At 40.5% G+C, this 15912-nt stretch overlaps 1 protein-coding gene across 6 annotated transcripts in view; it reads left to right on the top strand.

Annotated features, from left to right (window-relative positions):
* The window catches only part of ARID4B (AT-rich interaction domain 4B), a 148963-nt gene that overhangs the window by 72434 nt on the left and 60617 nt on the right, over positions 1-15912 (top strand). For all 6 annotated transcript variants that reach the window (XR_009867931.1, XM_062210640.1, XM_062210639.1 and 3 more), the window contains exons 8-9: positions 9308-9446; positions 14172-14251. Coding sequence is in view for 5 of the 6 variants with exons in the window: in XM_062210640.1 (XP_062066624.1) it covers positions 9308-9446; positions 14172-14251 (219 nt within the window). In the remaining variant the exon portion in view is untranslated. The remainder of the gene's footprint in view (positions 1-9307; positions 9447-14171; positions 14252-15912) is intronic.

Below are 15912 nucleotides of genomic sequence, written 5' to 3'. Positions count from 1 at the left end.
AACCTGATTTTATTTCTCCTTCTAGTATTGTTTTAATAGTTATTTTTAAATTGTAATTGATGGGACCGGTGCTGTTGCAAAGTGGGTAAAGCTGCCGCCTGCAGTGCCAGGATCTCATATGGGTACTGGTTTGAGTCCCTGCTGCTCCACTTCTGATCTGGCTCTCTGTTATGACCTGGGAAAGCAGTAGAAGATGGCCCAAGTGGGAGACCTGAAGAGGCTCCTGGCTCCTGGCTCCTGCCTTCAGATTGGTGCAGCTCCAGCCGTTGCGGCCAATTGGGGAGTGAACCAACAGATGGAAGACTTCTCTCTTTCTGGCTCTCCTTCTCTCTCAGTGTAACCCTGACTTTCAAGTAAATAAATAAATCTTTATATATATATATATAGTATATATATTATATATACAAATTGTAATTGACAAAATGCTAACCGGATCTAATAGTAATTTCAGCTTTGTCAGCATGGTTGATTAAGGTTCTCCATGCTCAGCCAACCTTAACATCTTTGTCTGTCTACCTCTAGTTTCTCTCTCTGTATGTGTCTTAATCCTGTGGTCAAATTGGAACTAGTCACTAATCCCTGAATACAACACTTGTTTTTTGATATCACACTTTTTATTCATGTTGTTTTTCCTCCTCTTCTGCCTCCCTTCCCTGCCACTGTCCTGCTCATTCTTTAATTCTCAGCAGAGATGCTTTTACGTTTATGTGAGTCATTTTATGTCTCCTTTCTCTTTCCTTGAAACCAAATGTGTTTTTCTCTCCTTTGAACCTCTGTTGTATTTATCTAATGTCAAGGATAAGACTTTACTGTTATTGTAGTTTGTTTTAGCTTCTTTATAATTTTCTTCTCTGATATCAGGAATTTTTCTCTCATTGTTTGACACGTATTCTATATATTGAAAAAAATTATTTTCAGTGAAATGTTCTCAGACTCCAAAAGGCTGTAAATGACAAGAGGATGAAATCTTAGGTAACCAGTGATAAAGAACCTTTAAATATTTCCAGAAAGAAAAACAATTTATTGCAAAGGACTGAGAGGCAGAAAGGCATCAGACTTCTTAATAGTAACACTGGACAGTCAGTGTTGGTAACTGCTGATAGTCAGTAGAATGTGGAATAGAAGAATGGAAGTCTGTATTTAAAAAAGAGGACTTACTTTCCTGTTATTAGGGAACATTAGGGAGAAGTTTAAGACAGAATTATAATAAACAGTGGAAAGAAAATAGCAAAGAAATTTAATAATTCCCCCTTGCAAATTTTACAGGCATAGGAAAGGTAAGCAGTGTTAGTAGAATGGAAGGTGAGACAGTTGCTAATTGTAAAAGGTAAGTCCTCAAAAAAGTTGGGAGTAATTTACCTGGACATTGTGGCCCATTGGTGAAGCAGGTGAAGTTGTGGTGTGAGATGTCCACATCTCCTTAGGACACTTTGTTACTGTAGTCTTGGCTACCTTCCCTGATCTACCTTCCCTGCCAGTGCACCTGGGAGGCAGCTGATGGTGGAGTTCCTGGCTCCTGCTTTCGCCTGGCCTAGCCCTGGCTATCATGGGCATTTGGAGAATGAAGCAATGGATGGAAGATCTTTGTCTTTCTCTCTGTCCTTTGGCTTTCAAATAAATAAACTTCAGCTCTGCCCCCCTCTAAAACTGGGAGTCAGTAAAATAATGTCCAAAATAAATCAAGAATTGGCAGAGTGAGAGAGAGAGATCCATTAGCTGGTTCATTCCCCAAATGACCGCAATGAAGGTATTACACAGGAGCTTCTTCCATGTCTCCCACATGGTTGGCAGGGGCCCAAGCACCTGGGCCATCTTCTGTTGCTTTTGCAGGCATGTTAGTAGGGAGCTGGATCAGAAGTGGAACACCCAGGACACTAACGGGTGCCCTTATGGGATGCTGGCGTTGCAGGCGGCATTTTAACCCACTGCATTGCAATGCCAGATCCTGAACTTTTTGTATTAGGAATTTTTCATATGCATGAGCCCAAATTATGTTAGAGTAAATGTTAAAAATAAATACTAAGGGCCTGGTTGGGGCGCCAGATTCTGTCCCGGTTGCTCCTCTTCCAGTCCAGCTCTCTGCTGTGGCCTGGGAAGGCAGTGGAGGATGGCCCAAGTGCTTGGGCCCAGCACATGGGAGACCAGGAGAACGCACCTGGCTCCTGGCTTCGGATCAGCACAGCGCGCCGACCATAGTGGCCATTTGGGGAGTGAACCAATGGAAGGAAGACATTTTTCTCTGTCTCTCTCTCTCAGTGTCTAACTCTGCCTGTCAAGAAATAAAAATAATAAATAAATAAATAAATAAACACTAAGGGGCCGGATCTGTGGTTGGTGCTGAGAGTTAAAGCCACCGCCTGCAGTGCAGGCATCCCATATGGACACTGGTTCAAGTCTGGCTGCTCCATTTCCAATCCAGCTCTCTGCTATGCCCTGGGAAAGCAGTGGAAGGTGGCCCAAGTGTTTGGGCCCCTATACCTGCGTGGGAGACCCAGAAAAAGCTCCTGGCTCTCGGGTTCAGATTGGCACAGCTCTGGCTGTTGTGGCCAGCTTGGGAGTGAGCCAGTGGATGGATGATCTCTCGCTCTCTCTCTCTCGCTCGCTCTCTTGCTCTGCCTTTCTTTGTAATTCTGTCTTTCAAATAAATAAAATAAATCTTAAAAAAATAAAAATAAATAAGTTCATAATGAGTTGAATGAAACTTTCAGTGTAAATAAATGCTTTCATTCAATATATAGAATCATGTATAAACATAATTGTGTCTGAGTGTTGGATATAGAAATTAGGTATACGCTATCATTTAATTTCTGCTTCATAGCAAAAATGAAGATAGGCATTGGGGCCAGCGCCGTAGCTAACTTGGTTAATCCTCCATGCCGGAATCCCATACGGGTGCAGGGTTCTAGTCCCGGTTGCTCCTCTTCCAGTCCAGCTCTCTGCTGTGGCCCAGGAGGGCAGTGGAGGATGGCCCAAGTGCATGGGAGACCAGGAGGAAGCACCTGGCTCCTGGCTTCAGATCGGCGCAGTGCCGGCCATAGCGGCCATTTGGGGAGTGGACCAACGGAAGGAAGACCTTTCTCTCTGTCTCTCTCTATGACTCTACCTGTCAAAAATAAGTAAATAAACCAAGCTAATCTTTAAAAAAAAAAGATAGGCATTGTTTTTATTCCTATTAAAATTGGAGAAGCTGGCTTGGAAACAATAACTAATCGAAGGGATTTAGAAAGGAAGGATCAGGCCTTGTCCCATAGGCCCTTTCCATTTCAACTGATGGAATCTCTTTTTGTTTATATATAGAGTACTTTTATTTATATCCCAAATTAATCTCGAGTTAGGAAATACTCATTTGATGGAGGACATTATATGACTAGTCATTTCATTGAAAAAATACTTATTATTTTCTTACTGTATTTGTGATTTGGGTCATCTGTTTTCTTCTCCCTTTACTCTTTGAATATTACTCCCTTTATTCTTCTAAAAAATATTTTCTTTAGTTATTAGGTAAATAATTTCCCTAAAATCTAACTTTGCTTGTTGATGGTTTGATCATTCTTAGGATACTTAGGTTGTAACTGTTATGTTTCTATGTATGACTTTTTTTTTTTTTTTTTGACAGGCAGAGTTAGACAGTGAGAGAGACAGAGAGAAAGGTCTTCCTTCCATTGGTTCACCCCACAAATGGCCACTACGGCCAGTGTGCTGCGCTGATCCGAAGCCAGGAGCCAGGTGCTTCCTCTTGGTCTCCCATGCGGGTGCAGGGCCCAAGCACTTGGGCCTTCCTCCACTGCCTTCCCAGACCACAGCAGAGAGCTGGACTGGAAGAGGAGCAACCGGGACAGAATCTGGTGCCCCAGCCGGGACTAGAACCTGGGGTGCCGGTGCCGCAGGCAGAGGATTAACCTAGTGAGCCCCGGCGCCGGCCTCTATATATGACATTTAAAATTATCTCAGCTAGAAAGAAAAATAAGTGAAAAATATGTGGTAGCATTATTAGTGAGAAAGTGTTCTGTTGTAGATATTAGCTGTTACTGTGACCTAATAATGTTTTTAGGTTTTCCAGAATGCTGTTATGTTATTCTGAAATACTGACTGAGGCACTCCTACGTTTGTCATATCTTCTTGAAAATTAATTAACTATTTTAATTAACCCAGGTGTCCTGGATTTAAATCCCGGCTCTGCCACTCCCTTGCACTGTTACTTTGGGCAGGTTATTTAATCTTTTCATGCCTCAATTTTCATCTGTAAAATTGGGATAATAGTATTATCTGTATCTTAGAGTTGCTATAAAAATGAAATGAATTAATATGCTGAAAGTGTTTATATAGTAAGTATATATATATATATATACTCGGTATACTTTAATCTCTAAGAAGGTATAATTTGTTAGTCTTCCTGATTTAATGTGGTGTTTTACTTCACAAAGTTTAAAACAGAGTTAATTGACTTGCCTGAAATAATAATTGTTAAAGTCAGAAATGCATTTCAGAGATTGAACCTCTCAAGTTCCTAGCCCAGTTTTCCATTTGCATTTCATTTGGTATTCTTCAGCACCTGTCTTGACTACAGTTGTTGTTTCTTGATTTACAATTAATTTGCAGTTAATAGTGTTGTGTGATCACTTTTAACTAATTAGCTATTAATGTATTATGGAAAATATTTCCATGCAATTAGTTTAATTTCCAGTGGTGCCATCAGATTTTATTTCACAAATACAATGCATCATTTTTTAGTGGTTCTATAAATACTCACCATCAAAGAAATAATAAGTGAGAAGGTAAATAAAAACCAGGCAGATTTGTTCTCTTAAAATACTTTTGATGGTCATTTATTTTAGTTCATCCCTGTCCGGTATAAGCAATTTCCTGGTAGACTCTAAAAGGAAAAGTTAAAGAAGTCTAGAGAGAGATTAAGAGAGCCAGGCAGAGAGACTGCTGGAGGCTTTGTTTATAGTGGTACATCAGCCAGCCGAGTAGCCTGCAGAGCAGCCACAAGGATAATGCAAACAGGTTCTTGAGCCCTTGAGTGCAAGAAGAAAGCAAAGAAACCAGTAATTAGAAGAAGGTCTCACCAATCTGCATGTGACTAGTAAATCCAAGACAGCATGATGTGTCTTTGTGCCTAGTTCATGGGAACAGCATCTGAGTCCCTAATGAGTGGAGCAAGAAACACACTTGTGGGCCCTAGTTTGAGACCCAGCTGTCCACTTTCCATCCATCTCTCTGCTTATGTGCCTGGGAAAGAAGTGGATAATGGCCCAGGTGCTTGGGCCCCTATACTCATGTGGGAGACACAGAAGAAACTCCTGGCTCCTGACTTCCACCTGGCCCAGCCCTGGCCATTTTGGCCATTTTGGCCATTTTGGGGGAGTTAACTAGTGGTTAGGAGATCAGTCTCTGTCCTCTCTCTCTGCCTCTGCACTTTCTGTAACTCTTTCAAATAAACTAAAAAAAAAAAAAAAAAAAGAAAGAAAAGAAAAGAAAAGAAAATCCTAAAAAAAGCCTTAGGTATGTTTGTGTAGTTTATACTGATGTCACCTGTATTGTGATTTTATAATAAAATTAAAATCAGAATCACCATAGTACAAAGAAGAAAATCTTTTCACTTCATTTATTTCATCACAGGTGTTTATTGAGCCTCTGTGCCGTGCCAAGCACTGTTGTACTTGAGTTTGATCAGTGAACAAATCAATTATTATTTTTTTTTGTTTTAAATTTTTGACAGGCAGAGTGGACAGTGAGAGAGAGAGACAGAGAGAAAGGTCTTCCTTTGCCATTGGTTCACCCTCCAGTGGCTGCCGCGGCCGGCGTGCTGCGGCTGGCGCACTGCACTGATCCGAAGGCAGGAGCCAGGTGCTTCTCCTGATCTCCCATGGGGTGCAGGGCCCAAGCATTTGGGCCATCCTCCACTGCACTCCTGGGCCACAGCAGAGAGCTGGCCTGGAAGAGGGGCAACCGGGATAGAATCTGGCACCCCGACCGGGACTAGAACCCGGTATGCCGGCGCCACTAGGTGGAGGATTAGCCTGTTGAGCCATGGCGCCGGCCCCAAATCAATTATTTTTTAAAAATTTCTTTTGGAACCTAAATTTCCTCCTGGAAGGAGTTGGACAATAAAGAATAACATAATAAATAAATATGTATTATGATAGAAGTTGTGAATGAGGTGGAACACAGAGTAGAGTGAAGGAAGGAGGAGAGAGAAGCATGAGTAGTTTGTAAATTTGAAGGTGGTGTTCTGAGTACCTGAGGTGACACATGTGCAGAAACAAAGAGGAGGTGAAGAATTCCCCAGTGTCTGAGGGAAGAACATAATATTTTTTGTGAAGTAATAACCAACTGATGGAAATAACAGCATTCTATTTATTAGGGGTAAAAAATGGCTGGTGGAAAGAAGGAAGCTTGACTGGAATGAAATATTAAGTAGGTGAGGGGGAGAGGGACATCAAGCCTGCAAGTTGGGTTGGTTTTAGAATGGAATGTACAGATTTCATTTATAAGATGGACAGAATTTCATCTAGCCAAACAAAGATTTTTTTTTTTGTTAAGTCTTAAGAATGAATTAGTAGTTTTTTGAAGATGTGGTTTATAGATTTTGATCTCTGGCATTGGGATTTTCCAGCTTGCTAATAATCTTCATATAAAGGGCATACATAAAACTCTAGCTGGGTGGTGGACATTTAACCTACAGTGAAGATGCCCACAGTGGTTATCATCATTCCTGGATTTGGTACCTGGTTTTGACTCCAGACCTGCATCTTCCTACTGATGCCAACTCTAGAAACTACAGCAGTGATGGCTCAGGTCATTGAATTCTTGCTACTCTCATGGGAGAAATAGATTAAGTACCTGGCTCTTGGCCTCTGCCTAGCCTATCCCTGGCCTTTGCAAGCATTTGGGGGGAGTAAATCAGAGTATAGGAACCCTCTGTTTTGTCTTTCTGTCTTTGTATCTTTGCCTCTCAAATTAAAAGCAAACAGGGGCAGGTGTTGTGGCACTGTGGGTTAAAGCTCCACTTGGAAGGCCCATATCCCATATCAGAGTGCTGGTTGCAGTCACTGATAATGCCACTTCTTATCCGGCTTCCTGCTAATGCATCCTGGGAGCATCAGATGACAACTCAAGTGCTAGAACCCTACATAGGAGACCAGGATGCAGTTCTGGCCTCCTGGCTTTGGCCTAGCTCAATGCCAGCTATTGTGGGTGTTTTGGACAGATAGAATATCTCTGTTACGCTGCCTTTCAAGCAGATGAAAATAAATATAAAAATAAATATTTAAAAACAAACTAGCTGAATGGGTCTTCTGTGATGACTGAAAAAGCCGAAATTACAGTTTTTAATTTCCATTGTCTTTCTTAGTATTAGAAAGTTGAGATAAAAGTCATTGCCCTTGAGAGGCTCTTCTAAAATAGTAGAAAGGTATGTTGAGTTTTTCTACTACCTATTAGCTACTTTCTTTATCATTTGAATTATATTACTTCTCACTAGCAAACTTTGAATATTTGCTTTGTTTCTACCAGGAAACAAATTTTCTCCTAAAAATTTATTATTTCAATGAGAGACAGAGAGATTTTTCATCTGCTGATTCACCCAACTAAAAATTTCTGCAATCCTGTGGCTGGGCCAGGCTGAACTCCATCTCGGTTTCCCAATTGGGCCATCTTCTGGTGCTTTCCTAGACATATTAGCAGTGAGCTGGATTGGAAGTGGAACAGCTAGGACTCCATGCAACACTCATTTGGTATGCTAGTATCCCAGGCAGCAGCTTAATCTACTGTGCCACAATGCCCGTCCCCAACCAAAGAATAGTTTTCAAGTTATTTGATCATTGAAGTCAAAAAGTGATATTCTTTATATATGTTTAATATTATTGTAATTGCTTTGACTTCATATATATTCATGTTGGAACATAGAAATACAAAAGAAATTGTATTTGTATTTTTATCTTTTTAAAAGGACATCAATGACAAATTCAGAATATCCTATATATGTTGCAGTCAACCAAATAGACAAACATTTTTAAAGTTTTAAAATAGTTAATCTATCTATTCACATTTTTTGTCAGTGAATTTAGTCATTGCCAACTATCTAAAAAATAAAGTGTAGATAATCAGTACTAGCCATTTGTTTTGGTTTAATTTTACAAAAAGAATATACATAGTTGCTATTCTGATGTCTTTACTTGTCCTGGGCATTTTCAACAGTCAGTTGTAAGAACCCTTTATTTTCTTTATAACACTGATTATGAGCAGTTTTTGAACCAAATTCAAAATATATCATCATGTTGTTTTGTGTAATTTTTACTTTGTAGGTTCACTTCTTACTATGTTTTCTTCTAACATTGATCTGATGATTTCAGATAGTTCTTTTTTCCTCTGACAGTTAACTAAATCTTTCTAATTTACTCATCCAGTATTTGCTGTTACTGAAAGATGCTTTTAACATAATGCAAACGAAATGTATTGTGTGTTTTCTGAATAATTCGTTTGTGTATTTTTTATAGATTTTTTTATTTTTATTTTTATTTTTATTTTTGAAAGGTAGAATTACCTAGAGAGATGAGGAGAGGGGGACAGAGAAAGGGATTGTCCATCCTGGCTACAATGTGCAAGGCTGGGCCAGGCCAGTGCCTGGAGCTTGAAACTCCATCTGGATCTCCCATGTGAGAGACAGGGGTCCGAGTACCTTACTATCTTCCACCACTTTCCCAGGTGTCAGAAGTGGAGTACCAGGACTCAAATCGACACTCATGGAATGCTGATGACGCAGGCAGCCATAGTTTAACCTCTGTGCCACAGCATCTTCCTGAGTTTGTATATTTTTGATATTAAGGATAGTAGTGGTGATCTCTTTTCAGATTGCTTCCTCACCTCACCCTAACCCCCAGTTAATAAAAATCTGCCTCCTCCTTTATAAATTTGCTCTATCTTGGGGATGTAAAATTACTACTTCTAAATCTCCTTTCATCTGAGATTGGGATCCAGAATATTTTAGTGAAACAGCACTGGGATTTTTAATATGCGACATTCAGGTTTTGGAAGATTTGGGGACCAGTTATTCTATACTGAACTTTCCCTTTAATCCTTTAACATAGTACTAAATAGAAAGAAAGACTTTTAGAAAAATAACATGCTTTCCTGTAATGATAAAGTTTTGTTATTCTGTAGAAACTTAGAAAATAATTTTAAAATAGCCATGTTGTAGGTTTTAATGAAATGTGATAATAGTTCTGGAGTACCATTATTCATCATTGGTAGGCTTATTCTTTGTGAAGATAAATGGAAATATCTTAATTTGTTCTCTCCTTAGACCAGAGGAAGAGTCTTCGTCATCGTCCAGCGATGAGGATGAGGATGACAGGAAACAGGTTGATGAGCTACTAGGCAAAGTTGTGTGTGTAGATTACATTAGTTTGGATAAAAAGAAAACGCTATGGTTTCCTGCGTTGGTGAGTAGCTTCAGTATAAAGGACTTTAATTTTCAACTACATTTATAAAGAAAACAATGCATTTCCTTACTAGTGTTTTTCATAGGTACAAAATGGAAAAATGTTTTTAACACTCAGTTCACACAAAGATTGCTTTCAAAATTGTCTTTGAGGGGTTAGCATTTATTTCAATGGTTTAGATGCCTATTTCCCTTATGAGAGTACCAAAGTCTGATACCTGGCTCCAGCTCCTGATTCCATCTTCTTGCTAATGCAGACTCTGGCTCAAGTAATTGGGTTCTTGCCTTCCATGTGAGAGACTTGGATTGAGCCCCTGGTTCCTGTCTTTTCCCAGCCCAGCCATGGCTGCGAGAGATGGGATTGAACCAGCAGATAGGAACTCTGTCTGTCTCTCTGCCTCTCAAATAATTAATGTCTTTGAATACAAAGAACTCTTGAAGTCATCCAAGAAATGCAAAATCTTGATAGTTTGGAAGTTGATTATACTATTCTATTTTGGGTAGAAAATTCAAATTCAGAGGCTAGTGTTGTGGTGCAGTGGGTTAAGCCATAGCTTATGATGCTGCTGTTCCATATCAGAGTGCAAATTTGAGTCCCAGCTGCTGCACTTCCAATCCAGCTTCCTGCTAATGCAACTGGGAATGCAGCAGAAGATGATTCAAGTACTTGGGCCCCTGCCACCCAGGTGGGAAACCCACATGGAGTTCCAGGTTCCTAGCCTCGGCCTGGCCCAGCCCTGGCCATTGTGGCCATTTGGGGAATGAACCAGTGGATGAACGATTCTAATTGTTTCTTTCTCACTTTGCTTTTCAAGTAAGTAAATAAATCTTTAAAAGAATTCAAAAGCAAACTTTTAAGATTTCAAACTTCTACATGAGGCCTAGATGCAAAAGAAGCACAGAATCTTTCTTGGTTCACAAAGATACCTAGGCATTGTCCTCATACTTACTGTGCCAGATTGTTTGCTTCCTTTGCTTAATCTTACCATTAAAGACTCCCTCCATAATCATGGATGTCATTATACATTAGCCTAATTTCTGACTTTCTCTACAATAAATTATTTTTTTTAAAGAATTATCTTTTTTTTTTATTTTTTAAATTTTTTTTAAAGGGGGAGGGTCTTTTTTTTTTTAATTTTTATTTATTTATTTATTTAGACAGGCAGAGTGGATAGTGAGAGAGAGACAGAGAGAAAGGTCTTCCTTTTTGCCGTTGGTTCACCCTCCAATGGCCGCTGCGGCCGGCGCATCTCTGATCCGAAGCCAGGAGCCAGGTACTTCTGGTCTCCCATGCGGGTGCAGGGCCCAAGCACTTGGGCCATCCTCCACTGCCTTCCCGGGCCATAGCAGAGAGCTGGCTTGGAAGAGGGGCAACTGGGATAGAATCCGGCGCCCCAACCAGGACTAGAACCCTGTATGCCGGCGCTGCAAGGTGGAGGATTAGCCTGTTAAGCCACGGCGCCGGCCTAAAGAATTATCTTATTGAGTTCAAAAACAGAGTTAGAGAGAGAGGCAGAGCTAGAGAGAGAGAGAGAGAGAGGTCTTCCATTCTGCTGGTTCACTCCCCAAATGACTGCAATGGCCAGACCTGAGCCAGTTCCAAGCCAGGAGCCAGGAGCTTCCTCCAAGTCTCCCACGTGGGTGCAGGGGCCCAAGGACTTGGGCCATCTTCCACTACTTTCCCAGGCCATAGCAGAGAGCTGGATTGGAAATGGAGCAGCCAGGTCTTGAACCAGCACCCATATAGGATGCTGGTGCTGCAGGCTGGGGTTTTAACCCACTGTGCCACAGTGCCGGCCCCCAATAAATTCTTTAATATACCTAATTTTAATGTTTTCTCTCCATGTTTGCAATTGTACATCTCAAGTTGAATATTATGAATTTTCTCTTTTTTCTGAGGAGGTGATCATTGCTTTAGTATCAGGAGTATCCTCATTATTGTCCCAGCTTCTATGCAGCTCAAAGCATAGTGGCCAGTGATAAAATCTTTTGAACTATATCCCCTCCCCTTTATTTTTGCCAGTCATTGAAGAGGCTGTGTATAGGAAACCATTTTCTTTGCCTTTTACAAAGGAAATATATACCAACATCTTTCACAGATTTAGGCTGCTTTTCAATTGTTCCTTTAGTAGACTACCAAATTACTTGTAGCTCTTAAAGCAAGTGAAAGTTAAATAATTAGTTGTGTATCATACTCTAATAAGAATGTTAAGTATTTTTGACAGTAAGAATGCATTTCTTTCTATGTAAGGTATAACTGAAGGTTATTTATAGATTTAAATCTCAAACAGGAGACTAAAATTAATAATCAATATCTCTTCAGAATTATCTTGAATACCCAGCTTTTAAAATTTGATGTCTGAATTGTCTAGACGTCAACTCTGATGATTTTATTTCAGGATCATTGAGTGGTTTGTATCAAACATTGTCTTCCACCCACCTTATACCTGTAAACTGAACTAAAGATTTATTGATTAAACTAGAAATACTTTGAGGATAACATTCTCTTCACTTTTACTTCTGCTTTGTTCTCAGATATCAAGAGACAGAATGTACCAAAAATTATTTCTTGGTCTCAGTTTCCTATATTTTCATTCCTTTACTACTAGTAATTAGCCAAATCCCTTTATAATGCACTTTTTTCTTCACCTAATTGTCATTTAATATTTTTTTGTGTGTTCTCTAGATTATATACTTCAATATACCGTTAAATTTAGCACTTATATACCAAGCACTGTTTAAAATGTTTTATAAGAATTGATTCATTTAATGTTGTAGATATTCTTTCTTGTGTTTCACAGATTTTTGGTTGAGAATCTTCTCTCTTGTATTATTCTGTTTTTATGTTCATTGGCTACCAATTGCAGACTTGGAAATGTGATTAAAACACACCATTCTGTGTTTACTTGCATTTGTAAGAAAATAATATATTACTGAGAAGCATCTTTTCTTTTGTACTGTTGTTTACACGTGATGTCCATCATCCTTTTCAGTATGTTTTGTATTCATCTCCATTGCCTAGTTCAGTGTTTGGTACTTAGTGAGTGGTCAGCTTTTATAATCAAAAGTAATGAGAACATTTGTTTTCATAAATACTTGTACTTTATGATAGCTTTGTACCTTAATTTGTATCCATCCATCTATCTAACATTTATTGGATACTTACTAGACATAGGATTGGTGCTAACATCTTTGCAGGTGTTATGAAGTAGGCATTATTTATCCCCATTTGTTATTTTGTTTTTTAAAGATTAATTTATTTGGAAGACGGGTGTGTGGGGGAGATCTCCTTCTACTGAGTCATACTCAAAATGCCCACGACAGTTGGGGCTGGGCCAGGTTGGGGCGGGGCCAGGCTGAAGCCAAGAGCCAGCGATTTCATTGAAGTCTCCCATGTGAGTGGCATGAATGCAAGCACTTTGGCTGTCTTTCCCTTCTTTTCCAGGGGCATTAACAAGGAGCTGGATCAGAAGTGGAACAGCCTGGTTTGGAGTCAAACCCTTGTGCATGTGGAATACAGGCAGCGACTTCATTTGCTGCACCACAACCCCAGCTCCAAGTCTTTTTCAACTCTTGCCCAAAATAATTTTTCATTTAAGAGGCAGAAAGATAGAAACAGAGAGACAGAAAGAGAGGGAGGTAGGGAAGAAGCTAACATCTATTGGCTTACTCCCCAAATGTCCACAATGGCCAGGGCTAGGCCAAGCTGAATCTGGGAGCTGGGAGCTGGGAATTGGATATAGGTCTCTCACACAGGTGGCAGGGACCTAGCTACTTAAGCCGTCTGCTGCTGCCTCCCAAGGTGCACATCAGCAGGAACCAGGAATCAGGAGAAGAGCCAGTACTTAATAGCCATGCCAATATGAGGTGCAGTCATCCCAAGCAACATTTTTTTTCTTTTTTTAAGATTTATTTATATTTGAAAGGCAGAGTTACAAAGAGGCAGAGGCAGAGAGAGAGAGAGAGAGAGAGAGAGAGGTCTTTCATCGGCTGGTTCATTCCCCAAATGGCTGCAATGGCTAGAGCTGGGCTGATCTGAAGCCCAGAGCCTGGATCCTCTTCCTGGTCTCCCAAGTGGTTGCAGGGACCCAAGGACTTGGGCCATCTTCCACTGCTTTCCCAGGCCATAGCAGAGTTGGATCGGAAGTAGAGCAGTGGGACACAGCACCCATAAGGGATGTCAGTACTGCAGATGGTGGTGGCTTTACCCACTATTTCACTGTGCTGTCCTCACCCCCCAGCAACATCTTAACCACTGAGCCAAACTCTTGCCCTCATAGTAATTTTTTAAAAGGCAAGCATCCTGCTGTTTCATACTCTTCTCATAAATATTTTAGATTTTTATCCTAAGGATTAATGTGGCCTCCCAGGCTCCGGATATTCTGTCCTTTCTTTGCCCCAAGGGAGCCCTTCAGTTAAGGTTCTAGCTCTTTTCTGTTTCTGACTAGAACTTCACGCACAGCTTCATCCATAGCCGTGTTTCTACTCAATACTATACCTGTGCCAGCAGTCTGGATTATCCAGAGAACTTGTGTAAGGATATAAATTCCAATTTAAATTTATTTGTGTGTGCTCCCTCTGTATGTGTACTTGCTTACCCTCAAACTAAAATTAGTTTTTATACTTTAAGCTTTAAAACATTTTTTAAAGTATTTAAATAGTAGCTACTTTGGTAATTATCTACAAATATGGTCTTAATTATAATAGTTTCATACTTTTTTTAAAGGTGGTTTGTCCTGATTGTAGTGATGAGATTGCTGTGAAAAAAGACAATATTCTTGTTCGATCATTCAAAGATGGCAAATTGTAAGTATTATTTACTTGGTTTGAAAAAACTATAAAAACATATGCTGTTTTTGCACATTAGTAGATTAAGTGATGAATACTTCTTTCCAATGACTGAGATTTAAATTTTCATTGCGCAAAGGTTTCAAAGAATGACTGGTTTTCATATTATCTTTAAATGTAGTAGTCTTAAAGATAGGTCTTTCCTTAATCATTTCATTCATTCATTTTTCCTATTCGTTTTTTAATCTTTTTTTTTAATTTTGTATTTATTTATTTATTTTTGACAGGCAGAGTGGACAGTGAGAGAGAGAGAGAGACAAAGGTCTTCCTTTTGCCGTTGGTTCACCCTCCAATGGCTGCCGCAGCCGGCGCACCGCACTGATCCGAAGCCAGGAGCCAGGTGCTTCTCCTGGTCTCCCATGGGGTGCAGGGCCCAAGCACTTGGGCCATCCTCCACTGCCTTCCCGGGCCATAGTAGAGAGCTGGCCTGGAAGAGGGGCAACCGGGATAGAATCTGGCACCCCAACTGGGACTAGAACCCGGTGTGCCGGCGCCTAAGGTGGAGGATTAGCCTGTTAAGCCACAGCGCCGGATCTCCTATTCATTTCTAAACTAATCTAGTTCTATAATTTGTCAACATTTGCCCACATAATAGTAACATGATTTATTGAAGTGAACTGGATATATTTATCATGTCTAATACTTTATTGATATATTTATTAACATTTCTTTAAGGTTTGTTCTTGATTGTCTTATGAGAACTTTCTAGTATTTCTAGTTATGACTGATAATTGTAGTGATATCTGTTTAATAATATTTGACTTGCACTGCAGTCTGATTAAAATGGCTTGATCTAGATGTTTTTAAGGGTTCAGAAAGTGATTTTCTAATGTAGAATTTTTTTAGAGTGAAGTTTGTTTTTTCTTTAAGAATTAAGTAGGGGCCAGCGGTGTGGTGTAATGGATAAAGCTGCCCACTGCAGCCCCGCCATCCCATGTGGGTGCTGGCTTGAGTCCTGGCTGTGCTACTTCCTATCCAGCTCTCTGCTAATGAGCCTGGGAAAGCAGCGAAAGGTGGTCCATGTGCTTGAGCTCCTACCACCCATGTGGGATACCCAAGTGAAACTCCTGGTTTGGCCTGGCCCAGCCTTGGCTCTTGTAGCCTTTGCAGGAGTAACCAGCTGATAAAAGATCTCTCTCTGGGCCGGCGCCGTGGCTCACTAGGCTAATCCTCCACCTGCGGTGCCGGCATACTGGGTTCTAGTCCCGGTCGGGGCGCCGGATTCTTTCCCAGTTGCTCCTCTTCCAGGCCAGCTCTCTGCTATGGCCCGGGAAGGCAGTGAAGGATGGCCCAAGTACTTGGGTCCTGCACCCGCATGGGAGACCAGGAGAAGCACCTGGCTCTTGGCTTTGGATCAACACGATGCACCGGCCGCAGCAGCCATTGGAGGGTGAACCAACGGCAAAGGAAGACCTTTCTCTCTGTCTCTATCTCTCTCACTGTCCACTCTGCCTGTCAAAAAAAAATCTCTCTCTGTCCCAGTCTCTGCTCTCTGTCCCCACCCCTCTCTGTAACTAAGCCTTTCAAATAAATAAATAAATCTTAAGAAAAAAAAAAAGAGGTAAGAATTTGTTCCAGGAGTAGGAGAAATCAGATGTCAATCACAGAGCACGTTCTTT

The sequence above is a fragment of the Lepus europaeus genome, chromosome 14, assembly GCF_033115175.1.
Source record: "Lepus europaeus isolate LE1 chromosome 14, mLepTim1.pri, whole genome shotgun sequence".
NCBI classification, from domain to species: Eukaryota; Metazoa; Chordata; class Mammalia; order Lagomorpha; family Leporidae; genus Lepus; species Lepus europaeus.
Note: the sequence above shows the minus strand (reverse complement) of the source record. Positions and strands in the feature narration are given on the sequence as shown.